Source organism: Urocitellus parryii, chromosome 2, assembly GCF_045843805.1.
Source record: "Urocitellus parryii isolate mUroPar1 chromosome 2, mUroPar1.hap1, whole genome shotgun sequence".
In the NCBI taxonomy this organism is placed as follows: domain Eukaryota; kingdom Metazoa; phylum Chordata; class Mammalia; order Rodentia; family Sciuridae; genus Urocitellus; species Urocitellus parryii.
The window spans coordinates 53,158,473-53,183,509 of NC_135532.1; the positions used below are offsets into that span (position 1 = coordinate 53,158,473).

Sequence of the window (25,037 nt, forward strand, 5' to 3'; positions counted from 1 at the left end):
AAAGACCTGGTTACTAACCAAAAACCTGCACCTACTAGTAGAAAATGTAGGTCCAATACTCTAACATATTGGCTCAGTTATTGAATTCCTCAAAAAGACTCCTAAAGTACAATAAGTAGAATAAAAAAAATCACAAATTGATGATATCAAACTAAAAAGCTTCTTCACAGCAAAGGAAACAATCAAGAACATTAAGAGAGAGCATACAAAATGGAAGAAAATCTTTGTCATACACACCTCAGATAAGGAGATAATTTCCAGGATAAACAACTCAAAAATCCAAATATATGTATGTGTGTGTGTGTGTGTGTGTGTGTAAACACAAATAACCCAATCAATAAATGGGCAATGACATTTATTTGACACTTCTCAAAAGAAAAATAACAGACAACAAATATATGAAAAAATGTCCAATCTCTCTAGCAATTAGAAAAATGAATATTAAAACTATATTGAGATTTATCTCACTCCAACAACAATGGCAATTAAGAATGCAAATAACAATAAATGTTGCTAAGGATGTAGGAAAAACAGTACAAACATACACTGCTAGTGGGAGGGCAAATCGGTCAACCACTCTGAAAAGCAATATGGAGATTCCTCAACTAGAAATGAAATCACCATTGGAAACAGTTATCCCACTCCTCAGTATATACCCAAAGGATTTAAAGTCAGCATCCTATAGTGACAAAGCAACATCAGTGTTTATAGCAGCAAAATTCATAATAGGTATTATGGAGGCAACCTAATAGATGAATGAATAAAGCACTTGTGATACATATATATAATGGAGTATTACTCAGCCACAAAGAAGAATGACTTCATGATATCTGCCAATAAATGGATGGAGAATAATCATGATAAGTGAAACAAACCAATCCCAAAAACCAAAAGTCCAACGTTTTCTCTAACATGTGGAAGCTAACCCAAAATAAGGGGGACTTGAAGAGGAAAGAACAGAAGTTCAGTAGATTAGTCAAAGGGAAAACAAGAAAATGGAGGAGGAATAGAAATTGAAAGACAGTGAAATGAATCTGACATAACTTTCCCAAGTACATATATGAATACAACATATTAAATCTCACAACCATGTCCATCCACAAGACTGAAGTCCTAATTAGAATAAAATATATTCCATCCTTATATAATTTTATCAAAATGAATCTCTACTGTCGTGTATAACTAAAAAGAACCAATAAAATTTTTAAAAAGAACAAATAAAAAACCAACTGTCTGTAGGTGACAACCCAAGCAGAGAAAGAAAATGTGAGTTCACAATATGCAGATAATATGTAGGATGAGAAAAGACATGTCTATAGAGTTCTATAAACATGTATTTAATTGATAAGTAAAAAAAAATATATATATATAAGAAACAAACTAAAAAAGATTAAATGGTTATTTCCAAATCTTCTCCATACGTCTGATGCACTTTAGGAAAAACATTCTTAAAATTTCTAGTAGGGTCTACAAATAAATATCATGATCAGGTCCCTACAAATTGGTCTTTTAAGTAACTTCCTTCTAATTACATATATGCACCAACTCGTAATACTGGTATCAGGGGCCCTTGTATGTTATATTTTTACTTGACCATCTTCTACCAGTCTTTCCAGAATAAGTTAACATACTCCTTCTTCAGGAAAGTTTGATCTTGACACTCATTTTACACTGGTAGCACTCTATACTTCTTGTTACTACCTCTTATCAGAAGTGTGAAATAATCAGGAGTCTGTACCAGGAGAACCAAGTTCAAGACAAGTTTTGGCAACTTAGTAAGTCCCTACCTCAAAATAAAAATTAAGAAAAGTCCAGGGATGTAGCAATTATCTCATTGATAGATTAAAAACTGCAGTAGGGAATTGACTATGCTGTTTTACTCACTACTCTTTCCCAGCACCTCAACAAGTGACTGGCACATGACAGTCATTGAAGAAAAGTATAGAATAAAAGGATTACGCCTGAAAGATCTGTAATCTCAGCTACTGGGGATGCTGAGGCAGCAATATCACAAGTTAGTGGCCGAATTCAGCAACTCAGAATGACCCTGTCTCAAACTAAATGAATTTTTTTAAAGGTATGGGAATGTAGCTCAATGACAAAGTACATGCTTAGCATGTACAAAGCCCTAGGTTCAATTCCCAGCAACACAAATATAACCGAAGAAATAAACACAGGAAGAGGAAAAGGCAAGCTCAGAATCACAAACCAAAAGTGAAAAAAGAGTGTTCTACTCTACATCATTCTACAGAGTCAATTGCCATAAAGAAGACAGGTAGAAATCAGGAGTGAAAAGCAAACAGCTATGTCCACTGAGCCACCTTTCCCATTATGTTTGCAGAGTATGGTGAGAATTTAGAAGATGAATTTTTATGATCATACAGAAGATCAGTAGGGTTAGTAAGTCTTGGTAATACAGTTAATTCCTTGAAATTATTAACTTCAATTGTAAGCCCTCCCTCATACCAAATACATATATGAAAACTAACTAGCAAATTATGCACATGTACAAAATATCAATGATTTATTAAAAGTTTTATGGTACACTATAGAAAGTAGAACACACATAAGAGCATAAAATTAATGACATGACACCAGCACAAATAAAAATAGTGTTATAAAAGACCACAAATCAAACAGCATGCCTTATTAAGAACATCAAGCATAAAGAAGAGTATTGCCTGGAGGCTGTGACCAAGAACAGGAATGCCAAAGATGCCCATAGAATGCCAAAGATGCATACGATCTGTCCTCACACTCATGTAAATTTGATAGTTAGCTACCCATGAGGCTTCATTTGATAAACTCAAAAGTCATTAGAATATATGGTTCAGGCCTCTATCTTTCACCCTGTACAAAAATCAACTCAAGTGGATCAAAAACTTAGGCACGAGAACTGAGACCCTGCACCTAATAGAAGAAAAGTTAGGCCCAAATCTTCACCATGTTGGCATAGGATCTGACTTCCTTAACAAGACTCCTAAAGCACAAGAAGCAAAAATAAAAAAATCAATGAATGGGATGGATTCAAATTAAAAACCTTTTTCTCAGCAAAGGAAAAAATTAATAATGTGAGGACAGAGCCTAAGATAGGGAGAAAATCTATACCATATCCACCTCTGATAAAGCACAAATCTCTCGGATATATAAAGAACTCAAAAAACAAATAATACAATCAATAAATGGACTAAGGAACTGAAGAAGAAGAAATATAATCAATCAACAAATATATGAAAAAGTGCTCAACATCTCTAGCATTTAGAGAAGTGCAAATCAAAACTACTCTAAGATTTCATCTCAGTCCTGTCAGAATGGCAATCATCAAGAATACAGGCAACAATAAATGCGGGCAAGGATGTGGTAAAAAAATATACACTCATATATTGCTGGTGGGACTGAAAATTGGTGCAACTACTATGGAAAGCAGTATGGAGATTACTTGGAAAACTGGGAATGGAACCACCATTTGATCCAGCTATCCCATTCCTTGGTTTATAATCAAAGGACTTAAAATCAGCATATTATAGTGATGCAGCCACATTTATAACATCTCAATTCACAATAGGTAGACTATGGAACCAACCTAGCACCCTCAATAGATGAATGAATAAAGAAAATGTGTTATATATACTCAATGGAATATTACTCAGCTTTAAAGAAGAGTGAAATTATGGCATTTGCCAGTAAGTGCTTAAAGAGAAGGGTCTTAGGCTGGGCATAATGGCACACTCCTGTAATCCCAGCAAACCAAGAGATAAGTCTGGAGGATCACACGTTTGAAGGCAACCTCAGCAGTTCAGTAACAACTTGTCTCAAAATGAAAAATGTAAAAAACAAACAATCAAAAAAGGAAGTGGAGATGTAGCTCAGTGGTAAAGCATCCCTGGGTTCAACTAAATACTGAGCAAGAGAGAGAAAAGAGCCTTAAGACAAATGGGCAGATCTCATGAGAAGTACAAACATCTGAGGAAAGAATTTGCTAGTGTTTTTTAAAACATGAACATGAGGTCCATCATTAAATATCTTAATTCCAGGCTTTCCTTGGATAGTCATAAATGATATGATCATTACATATAACTTGGGAGAATTCTTGATTTATTTAAAAACATAAATTCACTCCCATTTTATAACAAAAAAGTAGCATGCAGCAATAATTTATCCAAAGATAGTGGACATATTTTTTATAAACTGGAATTTTCCAGGATGGATTTGCAAGTAATGTATCAACTGGCAAAATTAAAAAGAAATTTTTCTAATTTACATAAGCTAAAGCCAGGAAAAGGTTATGAATGTTTCAGCCATTGCCTACAAGCCACAGAAAACAAAGTTTTTAAAAAATGAAAGGTAAGGTGCCATAAGAGGAAAAAATTCAGTGAAATATGGTACTTGCTCCTTGGAAAAATAAAGAAAACTCAATGAGAATGATTTTCTTATAAACATTATTCAATTTCATTTTAAAAGTTAAAATCCAACAGATAGCTATCTCCTAAAGGCATTTTCAGACAGCCCTTGTAACAAAACTATTCATTAAGTATTTAAAACAAAAGGGACAATAATACAGAAAACAGTATACCTGAGACTCTTTCAACATAACGATAAATCAGGACAAAGGGAAATAGCTAAACTATACTTATTGCTCATCATCCTATACGTAAACGTACATGAAGAAATTTAGCTCTGAATGTTCTATCCCCTTGTTTACATCCATATAAAGGATGCAGATGATGTATTTCGTGCTATCTAATGTTTTAGGTGTAAAGCGTGTATGTGAGATATCTGCTTCATAATCCAGATTTGCTCTCTTTTTTTGTCATGTTTTAAATCTGTTTACTTTTGGAAATTGAAAAATTATCAGAAAATAGTCTCATTCAGCTAGAGGTTATCTTTCACTGCAAGGTACCCATAGGCTGAAGGTTTTGAAAAATAAATAGCTTGAGCAATAATTTCCTGTAGTAGGATGAAGATCAGTGATGAATGACAAATCTAAAAGCAAAAGAATTTCTTAACCTTCATGCTTAATTAGTTAGAAAGCATGGACATTAGAAATAAAACCCAAATAATACACAAGGTAGCAGGGTAATTCCTAAAATATTACAGACTCCTGAAAATACAAGTAGGAATAAAGTAAAAAATAATTTTAAAAACGGGACAGAAATGCATATAAACAATATTATGAAAACATATAAATGAAATTTAAGTTTAAACATTTGACACTATAAAGATATAACATGACCTTTGTCATCCTGGTGTGGTTTCCATATCAAAATCACCCAGGATGGCATTTTACCTGGGATTTAAAAGCTTGTAATTGCACTTGAAGCTCATTAATCTTTTCTTCTTTTTTTTGCAATTGAGCCTGAGTTTCTTGGTGGTCAGTAAACTCTTTTTCAAACTGAAAAGAAAAGGAGAAAGAAAGATGAAAATGAAAAGCAGAATCCTTTATATAAAAATATGACTCTAAAGATCTGTCAATAGAACATACATTTCTAAATTTGTTTTATAAAAGAAATAGTAGATTTTGTGATTAGTCACCCATAGCTTTTCCCTAGGTCTCTCCAGTTCCAGGCAAAATCATTCATTCACAAGGGAGCAGACCAAGTCAGAGATGCAGTATATGACCTTCTTCTCTCAGCAAACTGGCTCATAGTTGTCTATGACCTTGGCATTTTTCTTAAAAGTCCCTAAATATCATTGTGATTTTGTGTGAAAATAAGAGAACAAAACATTATATTGAATTCCTAGCTGCTCCCACCTTTATAACCCTATACTTGAAACTTATCTGAAGTTTATCAAGATGATTTAAAAGCATTCCGTTTCAATATATTTTATTAATAAACAACTCTATTGTATAAATGCATCACTTACTTGCTTTTTTTTTTTCTTATAACAACATGTCTCCTAGTACCTTTGAGAGATTAATGGCAAGTTAATCTTTCAAAGTCCTTTGTGCTATACCTTCAGGGTGCAAGGCAAACAATAAAATTTGGGGAATCCAATGAGTTTTCTAATTTATATAGCCACTCATCACAAGTTCCCACCTTGTACTCAAATAGCTCTATTCTGCCATCATCAGGATTGAAAACCTCTCTTAAGAAAATTGAATTTAGGGGCTGGGGTTGTGGCTCAGCAGTAGAGCACTTGCCTAGCACATTCGAGGCACTGGGTTGGATTCTCAGCAACACATACAAATAAATAAATAAAATAAAGGTATTGGGTCCAAGCACAACTAAAAAAATATTTTAAAAAAAGAAAACTGAATTTAAATAGGGTATTGTCTCATAATCAAGAACAAGTATTTAGGTCTTTTTTAAAAGAAGAAAATCATTATAAGAAGATGCAACTGCTTCATAAATGTAGCCTCTGGCCTTTAAACCCTTAACACAAAAAGATAGTTACTAGTAAAAGATGTGAGACATAAAAAGCCAAATTTTTGGCCTTCCAAGTCTGAATCACTCAGCTGAAACCACACCACCTCCCTACAATTAAAGTATAGATAATGCTTTTATTTTTCCTAATAGGCTACTTTTAAAGAGGTTTTAAGACATAAAACTGAGCAAAAGGTCGAAATACTGCATATCCCCATGCCTGCACAGAAGCATCCAGTCTCCTGCATATACTGGAGTTTTAAGAACAGAATGAAGCATTTTTAAGTTTTATAACCCAAACTCTGTGAAACAAGAAATATTATTTTAATTCCCATTTACAAGTCAGGAAATTAAATCACAGGCTACTGATCCTTACTCTCAAACTTAGATCCCTACTAAATGATCACAGGAACTAACAGGTAAAAACTGCCCAAAAGTCCTTCAGTTCACCAAAACCACAGGAACATTCCCACTCCCACTACTACTGCAGCTCCTCCGAGCCACTCTTACCATGAAGTAAGTAAAAAGATACTAATCCTAAACCTAAGTAAGCAATTTAGATCCCCAAGCACACTCAGAGGTTAACCTAATTCCTCTTGCCATGAAAGGCTTCCCCAGAGACAAAATAAATCAACTGTCTCAACACTCTTGCTACATCCTCAGCCCTCTGTATTTTGGTCCTTCATCTTACCCCTTACAACATAATCTTACATTTTTGCTTCAGAGACAACTTTTACAATGTTCTTAGTCCATTCTCCCTTTTCTAAGCCGTTGAACGTCATTCACTTCAGTATCCATTACTCTAATAATAACTGTGACTTTCCAAATTCTAATTCAGACTCACATTTGGTGGTACCTCCATAGCTGTGCAATTCAACTGGCCATAACTGGTTAAGTATAAATTTAAATTCACAAAATTCACATAAAATTTCAAATCCAGCTCCTCAGTCACACTAGTCATTTTAAAGGATGCAACAGACACACACAATGCACTGGCTACCATGTTGAACAAAATAAATTATACAATATTCCACACTCCTATAAGGGGCATGTCTGCTCTATAGCATAAATACTTACAAATAGAATATGCAATATCTTTTCTGTATGTTCTACTACAAGATCATCTTCTGCTTCTCCTCTGTCCCCTTCTCCTCCTACTTCTGATTTCTCCTCCCAATTTCTTGCATGTTGGCAAAGTATAGGACTTTTGCCTCATCCCTCTGCTTCTCTCATTCCAATTTCTCATAAGATAGCCTCCTCCACATCACAATTCATATACTGATGGCATCCAAATCCCTATCACCAAGACATCTTTCATCTAAGTACCAGACTACAAATTAAACCATAAATACATTTTCAATTGCTTAATGAAAAATGTTCAAATAAAAAAATAAATAAAAACAAAATAAAAAATAAAAACTTTCCAAAACCAAGGTTAAAGTCTTCCCTCTACAAACCTTGATTTTTCAACACTGTTATTCTTTGTTAAGAACAATCCAAATAATATGTCTCCTTTAACATTTCTCTCAGAGGGTTAGGTACTGGAGGTAAGAGTGTTAAGCAGAACATGGCCAGTGCTTCTAGTAAGCAGAGTCTGATAGTAAAGTAAAAGCAAATACCCCAACTCCATGAGAAGTACCACCAATAAAGCCAGAGAAGAACTGAGTGCCACAGAATGATTCCTAGAGGAATAATATATAACATCAGGCTTAAAGAATTTGCTGAGAAGGCATTTACCATTTCTAGCTGAGGGAATACCAATGCACAGAGGAAATACAAGCAATTTTTTGTCAGGGGCACAAAAGAAGATATAAAAACGAGCTATGGGGATTAAGCTGGAGATATACACAGGAACAATTTTTTATTCACAAGTTCAATTTTGTAATATTCTATTTTATTAATTAATTTACTTAGGAATTAAATTTTGAAAAGAATTTTGCAATAAACCAGTTTTTTTTGTTTTGTTTTCTTTTGTTTTGTTTGTCCTAAAATCCACAGAATGTTATGAGGCTAAGTATGCTAGGAAATAACATGATAAATTTGCACTTTGGAAAACCCAACCAGGAACGGTGTAGAAGATGAAACAAAAGGGAAATACTACAGGCACAAAGATTAGTTTGGAGGCTATTGTAGTTGTCCAAACAAGAACTAAGGACCTATCTGAATTTAGCTGGAGGAGAGGATAATGCAGAATAAATGAGCCTAAAGAATCCAAAAGTGTTTGTATCTGACTGAAAGAAGAAATAGAACAGGAGAGGATATTTAAGATGAGTACAGAGTTATGTGTTTTTTGCACTGGAAACAAAGTGTTGTAACATGGGATAGGAGGAGTAGATAAAATGCAGGGAAGAAAGCCATTTTTAGAAAAAAAAAAGATGACTTTGGTTCCATTTATTATTCAGATGTGCATCACTATAAAGAAATAACTGGCAGAGGTTCCTTATTAAAAATAGGTTTGTCTATTTAGTTCATTGTTTTGGAGGTTCAAAGTTCAAATGGCATAGCACAGCTCTATTAAAAGGGCCACTCTGAGCTGTATCACCTCAAGGCACAGACAGCAATAGAAGGAGTGTATGCCAGAGCAAGCAATTATATGAGGAAGCAGCAATAAAGAGGATCAGAGGAATCAGGCTTGCTCCTTTTATATCAGTCCTCTTCCTCTGGCAAGACTCAAAGGGTGGCACAGAGAAATATGTCATGATCCAATGACCTAAAGGCCTCCCACTGGGCCCCAAACCTTAATGGTTCTATCACCTCCCAGCAGTGTCACACCAGGGGACCAATCCTTTAACACATGATCTGTAAGAAGGACAAAATAAAACCATATCCAAACTGCAGATATGTCAAGCTTGATATACCTAGAAGAAATTGAAAATAAATTTACATTCACCTCTTCCTTGAATACCTCAACTTGTTACTTCATATTGATGCTTCAGGACTCGCATCAGATAACACTTCTTGGATAAGTCTTCCCTGACCATCCAAGACTAGATGAAAAATCCTTCCTGTTAGCTCGCATCCCACATAGGACTTTTCTACCAAAATTATCATGCTGTCATATAAAATTATTAAAATGTAGCATCACATGACTCAATAGCATTCTTCAACATGGAAACTCATAAAAGTGAGAACCTTTTTTATTCATTACCTTTTGAATGTGTTACATTTATAAATAAATTCAATAAATGTTTATGGAATGAAGTGATAGGGCCAACTCCTGTCAAATTTTCATATGCAGAATGACTGTGTCAATATCATATATTAAATTTAACCATTCTTCCCATATCAAAGATCATTAAGGGGTCATTTTCTCTTCTTTTTTACTACTGAGACAAAGTTCATTGCTACACAAAATAAATGCTTATGAGAGGAAGAATGAAGAAGTCTTTTAACAATATCATATGTACACTATCCTATGTTTAGTCTAAAATTCAGAAAGTAAAAGTGTTATTTAGGGGGCCAAAGGAAAAAAAAATGATTAAACAACCAGTCATAATTAGTACACTCTGAAAATTTATTAAAGCAACTTGGCAAATACTAAAAGTATCTGTATTATTCACCAAAGAGATAAATTTCTACATCCTCCCCTATAAAAGGATCAGATGAAACATAAACTTTGCTTTAGCATTTTTGTAATATCTATAGTCAAATCACTGTAGCCCTAGGGATAAAACGAGTCTCCATTAAAAGTATACCTTATAAAATCTGATATGATAGCTTTCTTCTCCAAAAAGAGTTGCTACAGCAATATTATACTTACAAAATTACAAACAAAAATGTCAAGAAACACAGTTAAGATTGAGGTTCTGCTTAATTTTGTTCCCTAGGGTAAATGTATTAGTACATCTGCACAAGAAGGTTGATAATTCAATATTTTCTATACACTATCTGACATTTCTGGTCTTCATTTTTCAAATTCATGCACCAAAATAAAGAATGTGTCGAGCAACTATGATTCCTTCCTCCCTAAAGCAAGGTATTTACATGTGTCCTTATAAAGCTATCAGAACAAAGTTTTTGCTGATATATACAAAATGGTATGGCAATAGAAATCTTTTATGAAACAATATTTTGTGAATATACCTAAAAAATAATTTCTGACTAAAAAAAGATAACTAACCTTGAACAAGATCTTTGAATTACATTTAAACTTTGTAATTTAAAAGAAATCTGTTGAGAAATATATTGTTCAACTCAGATACACTATATATCTGAAAATGATAACCAGAGCAAATAAACACTGTCTGGGCCATATTCAATTCTAGTACTTGAAAGTGTATTACAACCTTGTCAGGAAAGGTGAAGGGGCTTATGGAGCCTACAATACAAGGCTCACTGGGGGAAGGTTCACACTACAACATGAACATCTATCAACAGTGACACTTTGTAGACTTAAGTGATCCATTAATCTGTTTCCCCTAGTACACCAAGTCATTCAAGGCAATGACAATATTTATATTCATATTCATAGCTGTGACACAAGCCTGAGGCCAAAGGACTAGACTATAACCTCTCAGTGTTTGGCGAGCCCAATACCCTAGGACTTTCCACACAAAAATTCTTCAATGGCCGGGCATGGTGGAGCACACCTGTAATCCTAGCAGCTCAGGAGGCTGAGGTGGGAGGATCACAGGTTCAAAGCCAAGATCAGCAACTTAGCAAGGCCTAAGGAATTTACCTAGACCCTGTCTCTAAATAAAACATAAAAAGGGCTGAGGATGTGGCTCAGTGGTTAAGTGCCCCTGGGTTCACTCCCCTGTACCAAAAAAAAAAAAAAAAAAACTATGGTTTTCATATGTCACTCCTTAAGGAAGGAAATGGTGCCTATTGTTTGGAAGTTATGTTTGATCTTCGATGTTTATGGAAAAATGAAATTCTTTCAAGACATAATTAGAATCTGCAACTGAAACACGTGCATACCTTGGGATGGTGCCAACATACAGCAAACATTCATTTAATAAATATTCCTTATGGTGTGGCTATGATGGCAGTCTTTTTGTGGTAATTATTATTATTCTACTGATAGAAGAAAGCAGCCCTAAAAATTCAAATGAGAATGACTATATAAATGTAAAGAATCCAACCAAGAAAGTCTAATGGGTACATGCCAAGCCAGAGATAAAAGGTAAAAACACCACTTTAGAGAAAAATAGGGAATGGCTGGATTCTCAGAAATACTAAGGTTGAAATTGATGAAGCTAAAAATAGTCAAGAGTTTCCAACTATGAAACAGCAACCTGGTATAGTTCAACCTAATAATGAAGCAACTCAAAAAAAAAATTTAGCCTTTCTAAAAATTTCAGATACAATTTCAGTCTAAAGAATCTAATCTGTGACTTCTTAAGAATTACTCATCTTAGGATTTTGATTCTAAACATTTTGTTCAACTATTTATTTTTTCATTCAAAAAATATTTTTTTAGTTCTTACACAAAGTCAGGAATTGTTCTTGGTGCAGAAATAGTGAATAGGGCGGGGCGGGGGGGAACCCTCAAAGTTTACTCTGGAGTGAGAAATAACTAATACACATGTACACATAAAAGTACATAAATTTAGTACTATACAAGGTTATAACAAATATAATGGAAAAAAAATAAGGGAAGAAGTACAGGAAAGGCAAAACTTAGGAATGGGGAATGAAGTTTTAAATAACAAGGTGGTCTAAGAAATTATACATAGAGAACAGTGTATGGGTAAATACCTAGGGGGGAAAAAAAGAATAACAAGCAAAGTCCCTGAGGTCCATTCATGCCTTCAGTGATTCCCCACAAAGTCTGGCAAGGTTAGTCAATGTTACTTACTTTTTTGTGAAGTTCTGATGCCTTTTCTTCAAACTCTTCTAGTTTTGCTTGATCTATGCAAACATCTAAAATTGCATTGACAAAAATCTTTTAATTGCAATATTACTTAAATTCATTGTAAATTCAATAGCTTAGAAAGAAAAAATCATGGAATGGAATTAGAAATAATAATGATAAATAGAGAAAATGTAAACAAAATGAAGAACCATATTATGAGGCTGAAATGGAGGTGGCTTTATAAAGCCTGACATCAAAAAAGACAAACCCAACTACAATTTTAAACTTCTATCAGGCAAGAGGAGAGATTTCAATTATATAACACCCAAAAGTTCCTATCATCAACCTTAAATATTCTGAAGGAAGAATGAAAAATGAGACCAACAGAAACTAGGAAACAGGCAGCCATAATAGGGGGGAAAATAACAACTACTAAAAGGTTTGTTACAACCAAATAATATGAAAATATAAAATTTCAAATGAGAACTCATAGCAAAGATTAAATGGTCCAAAATGTCAAATACTGGAGTTGGCACAAGGAAACCAACTCTCCTACAAAGTAATAACTGAAGTGTTAAGTGAGGAACACTGCTGATTAAAAATTAGGCAATACTTGCTAAAATTTTAAAAGAAAACACTTCTTTCAGACAGCAATACTATTTTTTAGGACTTTGCCATTGAGCAGAATACTCATTTAAATATTGTTTATGTTAGCTAAAAGAACTGGAAATAATTTAAATGCCCATTAATAGTAGATTAATTAAATTGATATGTATTTGTATGATATTATGTAGAAGAAATGATTCAAATGGAATTACTTTTACACACACACACACACACATCACGAATATCCTTTTTATCCTAGTTATTCATTTTTATTAATGAAACAAATACATGAGCATAGTTTATTATAGAAAAACTTATAATGAAAAAGAACAGTCAACCAAATCACTGCATCCAATCCTTAGCCTGCTTCCGAAGTGTAACCTCTCATTGGTGTTTCTATATTAGATTATTCTGGTGGTTAGCTTCTTAATTAAAATAATATGCAAATGCAGTTGTAACTTGACTGATCTACTTAAAACATTATAAGAAACTTCCTATTATAAAAGATGAAGACAGTGTGCCTGTCTAACCACAATTTTTTGCCATTCTACTTGCTAAATCGGCTGGCTCCATGGCACTAAATAATTAATTCTCTGATTCCTAAAATATAGACAGTATCTCTCAATTACTATGATATATGAAATTATAAGCACCCTATGCTTTTTAACACCTTACTCCCCTGTTGCTGGACTTTATCTCTTCTCTCACCTACTCAAATAAATACAGGTCTTTCCTGTATTTAAATCTGTATATTTATTCTAATCATTTAAAATTAATAAGTAATAAATTTATTAAAACTGTATAAATATGATTCACTTGTATTGTCCAGCAGTATTCAAAGCTTTCTATTTCTTTCTCAAGACTTCAATAACAAAATCCCACAGCCACCAAAGAAAAAGCATTCCTAATGTCCAAGTGGGATATATTTTTCTGACACCATACAAAATCATTTCCCATTTTGGTTTGCTACATATATAGAGTACATTTTTCTTAGAATCTATGCCCCGCTCTTACTCTTAGGAAATGCTAATTGTTTCTCTCCACAGAAACAAGCATTTTCATTATCAGTGTCATTAATGTTATCTAGTTCTCTACTCCTTCTATACATTCCATTTCTTTTCCTGAGTGCAGAAGAAAAACATAATCTTGCATAGATAAGTAGTTGAAAACGGGAGGTGTGTGTTGATAGCCTTTTCAGACCTTCCTGTATATTATTCTCTGCTGTTACACCAAAATTTCACAAATGACACTTTTTAAATAGTGTCCAAATATCAATGAACTTGCACTGTTACTATAAGATTATGCTTCACTATTTAACTTTTAATGGATCTTTTGCCTATGCTAAATTTGTATCATCAGGCACTGGTTATTTAGAAATGAAAGGTTTGCTGAGTCAAGTACATCTCCAAATATTAACACATCTCTTTATACAATATCAAAATAACCATATTGGTTAATTATTCCACTAAACACATTAGAAAGGTTTGTTTTGTTTTGTTTTGTTAGTACTAAGACACTATAAAGGTAGCAGCAATAAATATGAGTTTTCAAAATTCTAATTTTCACTTAAAAACTCAGATTTTCTCATTGGTCACAAATTCTGTCAGTCATTGTCTTTGAAGTACAGGTTCACTCTATTTCAGTTTTATGAATATGTGTGCTAAACAGAGTAACCAGTTCACATGACAGTGTTTCAAACTAAAAGACTGTTTTTGATTATCTTATACATTGGTACACACAAATGCTTCATGCATATAATTCATTTGTTAACATACAATATTGAAAAGATGTTCTCAAGCAGCAACATGTAATGAAATTATTCTTAGGAGTACATGGAATTTCTTTTTAGAAAATTGGCAGGATTAGTTTAGTTTGCAGTTCTAAGGTTCCACCCAGGGGTGCACTGAATACATGCATGTCTTTGCCCCTTTTGTATTATTATTATTATTATTATTATTATTACAGAGTCTTATTATTTTGAGACAGGGTCTTATTAAATTGTCACAGCTGTCCTCAAACTTATGATCCTCCGGCCTCAGCCTCCAATGTATCTAGGATTACAAGTGTGCCCCACGTGTTGCTTTATTCTATGTAAAGAATACACTGAGTACAGTTTAGTGCCAGTGCCTTGATTTATAAGTTTTACACCCCTTTGCTTTGTGCCATCAGTGGAAGACATTAACAGAATCAAAAAGGCAAATAATAAATAAGTATTATAATGAGTACTAAGATACCCTGAAAGGGGCTCAAAGACCCTCTGGAGGTCCTTCATAGAAACCAATACCACAGAGCTAACCCAAGTCATAGAAAAAAATAAGATATTTGAATTTAAAAGAAGAAATACTTACCTACAAATTGACTTAAATCTAAATCCAATCGTTTTCGATATGTGAAATCTGGATCCATTCCATCTTTATGCAATACAATCTGGGATACACATTCATCGATTAATTTGAAGTACTGTTGTCTAAAATGAAAGAGAAGAGTAAATGTACTCTTATTACATCAAAACAATAATTTTGATTAGGCTTAATTTTAAGTTCAAGAATTTGTTAATATAGTTTCAACAAGTGTTAGGTAGAGAACATTGCTAATTAAAAATTAGGCAATATAAATATAAGTGAAATCAAATTCCATTTATTGATTTTAATAAATATTTTTAAATAAGCTTTTAGGAAATACACAATGCTTTAAAGATGACTTTCAAATACAAGTCAAAACCTTTACTTAATTTGTCAACAGTTATAAAGAGATTAAAATGAAGTGATATGTGCTTGAAGGTAATCCTCAAAGATCATTAAACTTCACTGTGTCACACCAAAATAGCTACCATTCATTCATTTTATTAGTACAAACCAAGAAAATATTTTCTACAAAAAGTTTTATGGGAAGTTCTTTAAAGCCATATTGCACATTATTTTCAGAATGTTTATGCAATCAAATTAAAAACTGACACTGCAGAAACTGGGGATGTGGTTCAATGGTAGAGCACTTGTATAGTGTGCCTTACGCCCTGGGTTAGATCTTCAACATCACAAACACAAACAAAACTGATACTGTAAATGTTATGTAATGCCAAACTAGTATTTCTTACTCAAAGGAAAACTAGGAAACATTTAATATGACAACAATGTACAAAAATTAAATTTCAACTAAAATCCCCAAATAGGATCCATGTTGTTTCTAAAAGTTAAACATAGTCCATCTGTATTTCTAATACCCTAAGAACATTCCCTAAAAATCTAGGCAACGAATGTGAAAGTAATACATGCAATAAAAATTATAAACAAAATCAGATTAAATGTTAGAATAGGCAGTACCGTAATGAGGTACAAAATAACATTCCCAATCACCCCTAAGAATTCTTTCTTTCCTCCAGGACTTGCGTAGTGAAATTTTCTTCTCCACCACTTTCCATATGGACAGCCCCTCTGGCCACATGGACCTCTCTTTCCTATAAACTGTGTCCTACTATCTTTGAACTATTTACCTTACATGTAATAAACCATCTATTATGCTGAATAAAACTAGTATGGCTAAATATTATTAAAGATTAAGTCATTAATTTTCACAGGGTAAAGTATTCAAGGAATGATTCGCAAGTCTCAATTTTCTCTACTTCTTTCAAGGACATTAAATAATGTAAGGCTTTAATAGTTTAGCTGTTATAACTTCTTTTACACTTATATATCTATCACATTTGAAATTTTCCACGATGTATTCCTTTTTTTAATCTTAACATCAGTCTAGTAGTTTAATAATAAAAATGTTTTTGCTTTAATACTGCAAGACATTTTGTCATTTTTTAAAATTTAATGTTGGCACACTTTTTCTCAAATCCACAATGTCCACTTATGAGTTCATTAATGATGTGGCTCAAATTACATGCAAAAACTCTTTCAGCAAGCAAAAATAGCCAAGAATAACATGACTCTGGATCTTAGAAATGTACATCTAGGAAATAATCTCCATGATAAGTATCATGAATCTGTCAGGGGAATATGTGAATAAATTAATTAAGTGATAAATACAAATTGCCATTACACTTCACCAACACAATACTATTCTTATTGGAGAATGTGTTCTGAAATTATATGCATTTTATCTGTAGTATTTTTAAAAAATATCAAAAATTATCTCCCTTGAGCTTCAACTAGCATCATATTTTGCACCTGATAAGACACTAATTATTTGGTCAAAACAGAATTTGGTCCTCTCCTCCTCCTGTACATTTTTTACCCCTTTTTCTTGAGGAATTATGGCTGCCTTGTGTACATTTTCCCCAATGGAGTAACATTTCAGTAAAATTTCCTTTTAACCCAAAAGTTAAATTAAAAAAAAAAGAACTCAATTTTTCTCCTCAATTATTTTAAATGAGAACATTTTACATTTTGACAAGATAATTTGTTATTTACAAAAAGTGAAAAGTTATATTTTTTTATATCAACAGTAGTTTAAAATGTTATTCAATAATAAATGTTAAGGTCATCTAAGATTTCTAAAAAGGCAAATTGCAGGTCCATGGTACAATGGAGGAAATAAAAATATAAACAGAAAACACAAAGAACAACATTAATAGAATGTTTACTTTTATACCAATAAAAGTTGTTTTACTGCATGGAAATAAAAAGCTAAATAAGTTAATTTTTTAAAGATGAATGGATGACAAAAATATGTAAGTGACCACAACTGTGATACTATAATATAATAAAAGCAACAAAAATATAAATTTATAAGAGTGGACAAATAATAACAATAACTAATTGCAATTTGAGATCATGAAACAAAAACAGATAGTTGTATTAAACTTATAACAAGTATGTCTCCTGCTAAAATAAGATGAGCTGAACATGCCCCAGGACAGTTGTTTATTTTGATCTGTTTTGAAGTTGGACACAATACCATGTCTCTTGGACACAACCCCTGTGGCACCACAGACACATTCAAACCACTGAATGCTAACAGGGTCCTGACTTCCTGGGAACTTGCAATAGCAAAAAGCAACCTGAGGTCAGTGGGATCACATAAAAACAGATCAAGAAATTGATGGGGTTACTTCAGAATAAAGACAAGTTTTAATTTCAATTTGAAGTAAATTTGGAGTAGAAATATAGTATTGTAATTAGCAGGATATAAGGGGTATTATAAAATCTTATCTAATTAGTATTTTTCATCTAGCATTTATAAAATGGTTAAATATGTAAGCTTTTATTTTATCTTAAATATCAGAAAGCAGTTTATTAAGCTTATATTTTTAAAACATTTATGGGGTTCTTAGCTACAAAGAAGTTTGGTGCATGACCTCCACTCTTCCTAAAGGATCTGAAGTTCCAACATTTTGACTCTTGTTGCCTCTTGTTAGGTACATCAGTACAACACTGAGTTGCACTTTGCCTTCACCCAGGGGCACAGGCTGATAGAGGCTTTTCTAACAAATCCTTCTACTTGAAAATAAGTAGGAAAGACATACTCCACAATATTTGAGAATGAAATCACGGCAAAGATAAATTGGTGGTAACATAGAGGATTTTATATTCAAACATCTTAGTTTCTCTCATAAAATAGCAATAAAACTGGAAAGAGATTATAGAGAACACTTATTGAGCATGCACCATGTATCAGGGATTTGGCTCTGTTACCATACTTAATCTTCCTACAGCCCAGTGAGTTAGGTGTTCATATACATATAGAGCTACATTATGATGTAGATGAGGTAGAGAAAGGGTAAACAATTTGTTATGCTCAGCTGGCTGGTATATAATCAAACCTGAAAAGCCATATGTATAGTTTCTCTAATGCATTAGAAACATTAAACACACCTATATCATTAAGGTAATTTCCAGCTACTTAAACACTAATAAATGCCGTGTTTAGTACCCTTCATGTAACTTATGAAAAGAAACGTACCAACATCATAGGTACTGCATAAGAAATAACCAGAAAATATTACGCATCACATGTTAAATAATTTGTTGCTACTTTGAATTTTTATTCAGATGAAAGACTATAACCAAGAATCCACTGCAATTTAAAGTCACAGTAATATAATAGTGTGTCACCATAATGTATCTAAATGTATGCCCAGAGGTAAAAAACATAAATCAATATTATGACAGAAATAAAAATTATTTTTAGTCCAAATGAAATATCAAGTGAACTTCACAATTAATAGATTTTTATTGGTGAAAGAAAATATTAGAATATAACTTCCTCTGACCTTATAAAATAATCATTTCGAATCAGCAAAAGATGCTGAAGAATAGAAATAAAATATCCCTCTGCTCTGGTTTCCTTAACTGTGTTCCATACCATGTTGTAAACATCAGATGCTTCAGTAAGTTGATTAAGGAACATAAGGACTTATTTATACTCTAACATCAAACAACTGTGATAATATGATACAGAATCTGCTCTGTAAAGCTTTGAGAAACCATTATCTATCTTACCCTAATACAGGTACTGAAGACTGAAGGCAGAGAATAACTCTGGAAATGTAACTTGCTCTGACACTTTCTTGCTTCCCCCTCATAACCCCAACTAATCTGCTTTATCTATATGAAAATGCTGCTGGAGGTGAAGGTAGCAGGCTGCTGGCTGTGAACACCATAATGAGTTCTAGGGGTGCTCTCACTGACAGTGCCAGGGCAGGTGTTATTTATCATGGAGAAGCACTAGTAGAGAATACTGGTGGATCTCTGGAAGAATGCAGTCCTACAAAATGAACAAGGGGCCTAGTGAGTATGAACCCACTGTGCAGAGAAGGAGCATGGGTGGCAAGGGAGATGCACCACATAAAAAGCTGGTCCATTTGTTAATTGTAATATCAATTTATATATGTGTATACTCAGAAAACTGGAAAGAGCTAACAAAATAACATTTTTCTGGTGCAAAAAGATTTGATTTCACATTGTTTACATAGAAATGAGTTAAATATTTTATAGGGAGCACTCAGTTGTTTTGGAATTAGCAATGCTTCTATGTATCTTTTGACTACACCTCAGAAAAAAAGGATATTCAAGTTCAGCTCTAATATCTTCCAGACGATGAGAGAACTCAATCAAATCTTCTTCCTTATGCTCATCAAAGACTTTAAGTTGGATATCCAGGCCATCATTCTTAATACGTTTTAAACTCTAGAGATATTAAATTGCAAATATGATGAATGATTTTGTATTTAATTATGCAAAAAATTAATGTATAACATATAAACAATAAACCAACCATTCAACATGATTTATAGCATTCAAACATATAAAGTGTTAAATAATACTCAAATCTTATCATCTATATTTCAAAAATAGATTTTTATACTCAAGTCTTTTCCCATAGATAAATTATTCTTCAGGGTAATTTATCTAAATTTCCCCCTCTCAAGTACTCTTCTAATTTAAATATTAATAAGGAGACTGCAGGGCACTTACTGGCAATATCTCTTTCAATCCACAACGCATAAATTCATTTCTGATATGAAGCCTGAAGTCCAAATCATCAGGAGATGTAACAAGGGCGTTTATGAGCTGCATACAAGCTACCTACAGCAGACACACAGTGAGATTTAGACTTGGTTTCTAACATTAGAGATAAAACAACAAAATTGAAAAATCGAAAGGTTCTGTTCCAAGAATTACCAAATATTTTCTCTAGCAGAAAATCCTATTAATATAATAATTTATGTGTAAAATATTTTAATCAACCATATATATTTAAAAGAAATAGAGTTTCAGTAGTTTTTCTTTTTCACTTATTTGGGATTGTTGAGGAAAAAGGGAGATGAAGATATATTACTCATTAGTATCTCTTCACAAAAAAATTCACCAATAACCAAAAGGTAAGGTCTTATCCAGCATCATTCCACATACAACCAATAGAACATGAACACATTCTGGCTGAAAACTACAAATATGTACTAGTGGATGGATAGTATCTAAACTGGAACAAAAAAATAAAAATTTTCCATTCATCAAAAGAAACATAAATTCCCAAAGACCACAAAATCAACAGGCTACTGAATCTGGTTACCAGGGTTATTATAACCAAAATCTACATAATTAATTAATTTCTCAAACTTTATCAAGCAATGGTTTTTGCACATTGGCAAAAATTCAAAATTACTATGTTATTTTTATTGACACAAAAATTATATAGCTCATTAAACCCCTTTTAATGTACAGCTTAAATAATAATAAAAAATTACAAAATCTTTCAGTTTAGGTTTCACACCCAGCTTTCAACTTCTCCATTTTTTTTAGCCCTGCCTGAACTATGTCTTTCATCATCAAAAATCCATATAATTGAGGCAAAAGAGAATTCTCTCTAGAGAGGAAATTCATTCTTTGTTGTTGCTGATAATGTTATTTTTCTATGTCTACATTCTACTCAAAGTCTAACAAGAACTACTGAACTACTGATCAATATGTTTAACCCCACGCTGTTCCCTAAATTGTCTTTTCTCCATTCCTTAAGGCAAGGTTTATATGAATTTAAAATGTTGTTTTTGGATTAAGACACCAACAGGGGTCTCAGTTCCTGCTGGTTGAAATATATAGTAATTGTTATATTTGATATCCAAGCACTAAAATCTGACCAGCATGCCTGTACTGTCAAACCTTAAGATTGTTTAAAATAGGGGTGGGAAATGTGCCAGAAGACAGAGGGATAAGCAATACATACATTAAAAAACTTAAAACAGTCTACCTTTCTGCTACATACTCACTCAGCTATCACGAGTTTGTGTCAATAAATTTAAAATGTTTTCCTTCCACATCCTTACCAGTCATTACTAAGCACCCACAAACTTTTTTTATCAGTATATACTCTAATTTTTAAAGAGCTCAGAGAGTATGTATGCATGTGTGTGGTATGTGCACACAATTTCTCTACATTAAGAGATACTAAATCAGTGTCAATCACCCAGATTCTAAACGAATGTAAAGAAAGAAGCACACAGAAAGAAGCAAATACCAGCAACACTAAACTTAGCATAAATATCACCTAAACTGAAAACAGATATATGCAGAAAATATAAGTAGCATGAAATTGAGAAGAAGGGGAAAAATAATCTAAATTATTTTCAGGAAATATTCAAAAAGATGATTTCTCAAAGAAAGAAAAGTGGGAAACTAAGCTGAAAGCATCTATTTAAATCTATAAAATGTTTCCCCAGATGTAATGCCTATTTTACTACTAACATGGCCTACAACCATTCTTTGATTTTTATCATGCATACATGAGTTTATGAATATACATACATATATTCCAAAACATACTGACTTTCCTTACAGGTCAAAAATCCTATAATGACGGTAAAGATCAAGGTATTTTTATTAACACAAAATAAATTACATAGCTTTAATGTACAGCTCCAATAGTAATAAAAAATTGCAAATTCCAGATACATAGAACTGTGATCTCACATATATCTCAATGTATATATATATATGGACTTGAGGTATCATATGATTTCACACCAATTCAGCGTACCAGTAGTAGACTTCAATTTAGAATCTGTGCCATATTAATTCCCAGAGATACCAAAAAAGGTTCAGGAGCTACAAAGGGAAGCAGTACAAACTGTACAACTGCAGATGCACAGCTATCATAGTAAAACATACTATACACTACAAGAGGTACATCCGGCATACAATGGGAATCGGAGGTACTAAATAAGAACAAAGACTACTTAATAAAACTACTAACTCAAAGATTAATAGGAAAGTGCCAAATGAAGGAATGGACAAAGATATTTCAAGAAGAGGAATTAATATGTTCAAAGACATGGGCTATTTCACTGAATTACAAGTAATTCAAAGTTCAGAAATCCTTTGAGCAGGGAGAGCTGGTAAAGGAGTTAAGAGAGATGATGCTAACCAGGAAGACAGGGGACAGATCAGACATGCCTTTTTGTGTACCAAAACACAAAATTCAGATTCAAGTGCAAATAGTGAAAATCACAAAGGATATTATGGAAAGCAGGAACAATAATAGAAACAGTTGATTCAGATTAAGAAACTAATGTAAAAACAAAATGGTGGTGAGCAATGTAAGAAGGGCTGGAATAACATTTGAAATCTAAACAGGAAAAACTGATACAATTTGAACACTGGTTGAGGTAGAAAAACAGAAGTGACAAGAAGCCTCCTACATTTATTGATTAACTGACAGGAATTGGTACCATAACAGATATACAAAATGCAAGGAAGCCAATAGGTTTTAAAGAAGAATACGATAAATCAAGCTTTTAAAACTGAAAATAATATGTACATTAGGAATCATTCATTAAAAAAATAGTTTGTCAACTGGGGATTATTAATAGAAATATTAATAGAAACTCAAGAAATGTGAATAAGTTATTCAATCACCATGCTTATAGAAATATGACCTCTATTAACTTGTATTATGCTACAGAAATGGCTTAAATTATGTGACAAAATTCACCTCCTTCTGGAGCTAGACACAATTTACTATCTTGTACTCAACTCTGTACTACGACTTTTTAACCTTTGGTTTCTGACCTTTTCTGGACAAATAAGTTAAGACACAAAATTCAAGAAACATACACACGTTCAATGCCTGAGCCCATCCACAAGCCAGTTCAGGTTGCTCCAAGACCACCAGGAGCAGATACTTTCTATATTGTTGGTATTCTCAGGAACAGCAAAAGCAAGTTGTCTGAAGAAAATTCACTCTTGGCTCAACATGTTCATCCTGGATGGACATTGATGATTTTACAAGTTTAAATGATGGTTATCCTACACTGTAAAATCCTAACAGCTTCCGGAGATAAATCCAGATTGAAAACAAGTATCAGAAAATACTTAAATAAAAATTCTATCAGAATCTGCAAATATTTATTATCTGATCCTGGAAGATACAGTTTAGAATGTTATTCATCTTCCCTACCCAATAGCAGAAATCATCTGTCTCTCTTTGCACAATCAAATTTCACATTTATCAAGTTAAGATGAGTAAATGATGCTTACAGAGAAATATTTAGCCTCCAGTACAAATAAAGAAACTCATGATTTTTAAATTCTATATACATATGCATTAATTCAGAATAAAAACTAAACAGAGTACATAATGTAGAAAGACACAGAAACAGTAAAGGATATCAACAGATGTAAAGTTCTTAAATTTTATATAATCTCCTAATTGAATGTTCTATAAATGATATGGCAAAACACGAAGTCAGAGCTTGAAAACTGCATATGCTCCACATATGCACCCAAAGAAACGAATTGCAATATTCAAGGGACTATAAGTTACATGAATAGGACCTCTGAATGACATGGATTCTTCTAAACCATTTAATACTTCATCTCAAGGCAGTATCAATTTCTCCTATATGCTCCCATGCATTTTGTTGACACTGCTAAATTAAAAATTTCATATCAATAATTAGGTAGCTTTAAATTCATTTCTGAGCATAAGAGTCTTAAAAGCAATATATTTCATTCATCTCTGTAGTTCCAATATCTAGTGCATACCAGTCATTGGCTAACTGGTTATTTAAAAGATATTAAAGTTATCTTTGAGCCACAGGTTAAATTTATCCTTGTAGTGGCCTATCACAGTATTAACAAAGGTATCTATTATCTTTAAATTCTAGGGAATATAAATCACTAGCTTATTCTTAGAAGCTCTCCATATGAAAATGAGTTCACATTGGAATATTATTTTATGGGTATTATAACATCATTTAGGATAATAGCATATTATTTACTGCTTCATTCTATTGTTTGGTGTTTGCATTCTTTCATAATTTTATATTTATCCTATTGATGCAAACTTCAATAAAAGTAGATGCCAAAATAGAGAGAAATAAAGATAAACTGATCTCTCTATCCTAGGATGTCCCAATAATGGTTCAAAATACAAAATATTTTTGTATTTTGTATTTCAAAATACAAAATAAAAAGGCCTGAGGATGTGGCTCAGTATTTAAGTACCACTGGGTTCAATCCCCACTACCAAAAATAAAAATACAAAAATAAACCCTCCAATTCATACTCTGTATTCTGCATTTGGTTTTTCACTAAGTGTGAAAATTCGGTGAATTTTAAGGAGTAGAAAGAATAAAGAATTTTCACTAAGCGTGAAAATTCGGTGAATTTTAAGGAGTAGAAAGAATAACATCAAATGAAAACAAACAAATTTGGCTAAATCCAGAAAGGCATTTTACCTCTGATTTGTCTCATTCCTCTAATAATAACTGCCCATTGACAAATTCAAAGTAGAATGTTTACAACTCAAGAAAGATCTTTCATTGT

General features: G+C 32.8%; 1 protein-coding gene across 4 annotated transcripts in view; it reads right to left on the bottom strand.

The window, feature by feature from the left end:
• Window positions 1–25,037, bottom strand: part of Diaph3 (diaphanous related formin 3) — a 460,724-nt gene that overhangs the window by 285,775 nt on the left and 149,912 nt on the right. For all 4 annotated transcript variants that reach the window (XM_077792732.1, XM_077792731.1, XM_077792729.1 and 1 more), the window contains 6 exons: window positions 20,190–20,300; window positions 19,783–19,901; window positions 18,986–19,102; window positions 15,117–15,235; window positions 12,166–12,230; window positions 5,288–5,392 (listed from right to left, as the gene is read on the bottom strand). In XM_077792732.1, the coding sequence (XP_077648858.1) occupies window positions 5,288–5,392; window positions 12,166–12,230; window positions 15,117–15,235; window positions 18,986–19,102; window positions 19,783–19,901; window positions 20,190–20,300 (636 nt within the window). The remainder of the gene's footprint in view (window positions 1–5,287; window positions 5,393–12,165; window positions 12,231–15,116; window positions 15,236–18,985; window positions 19,103–19,782; window positions 19,902–20,189; window positions 20,301–25,037) is intronic.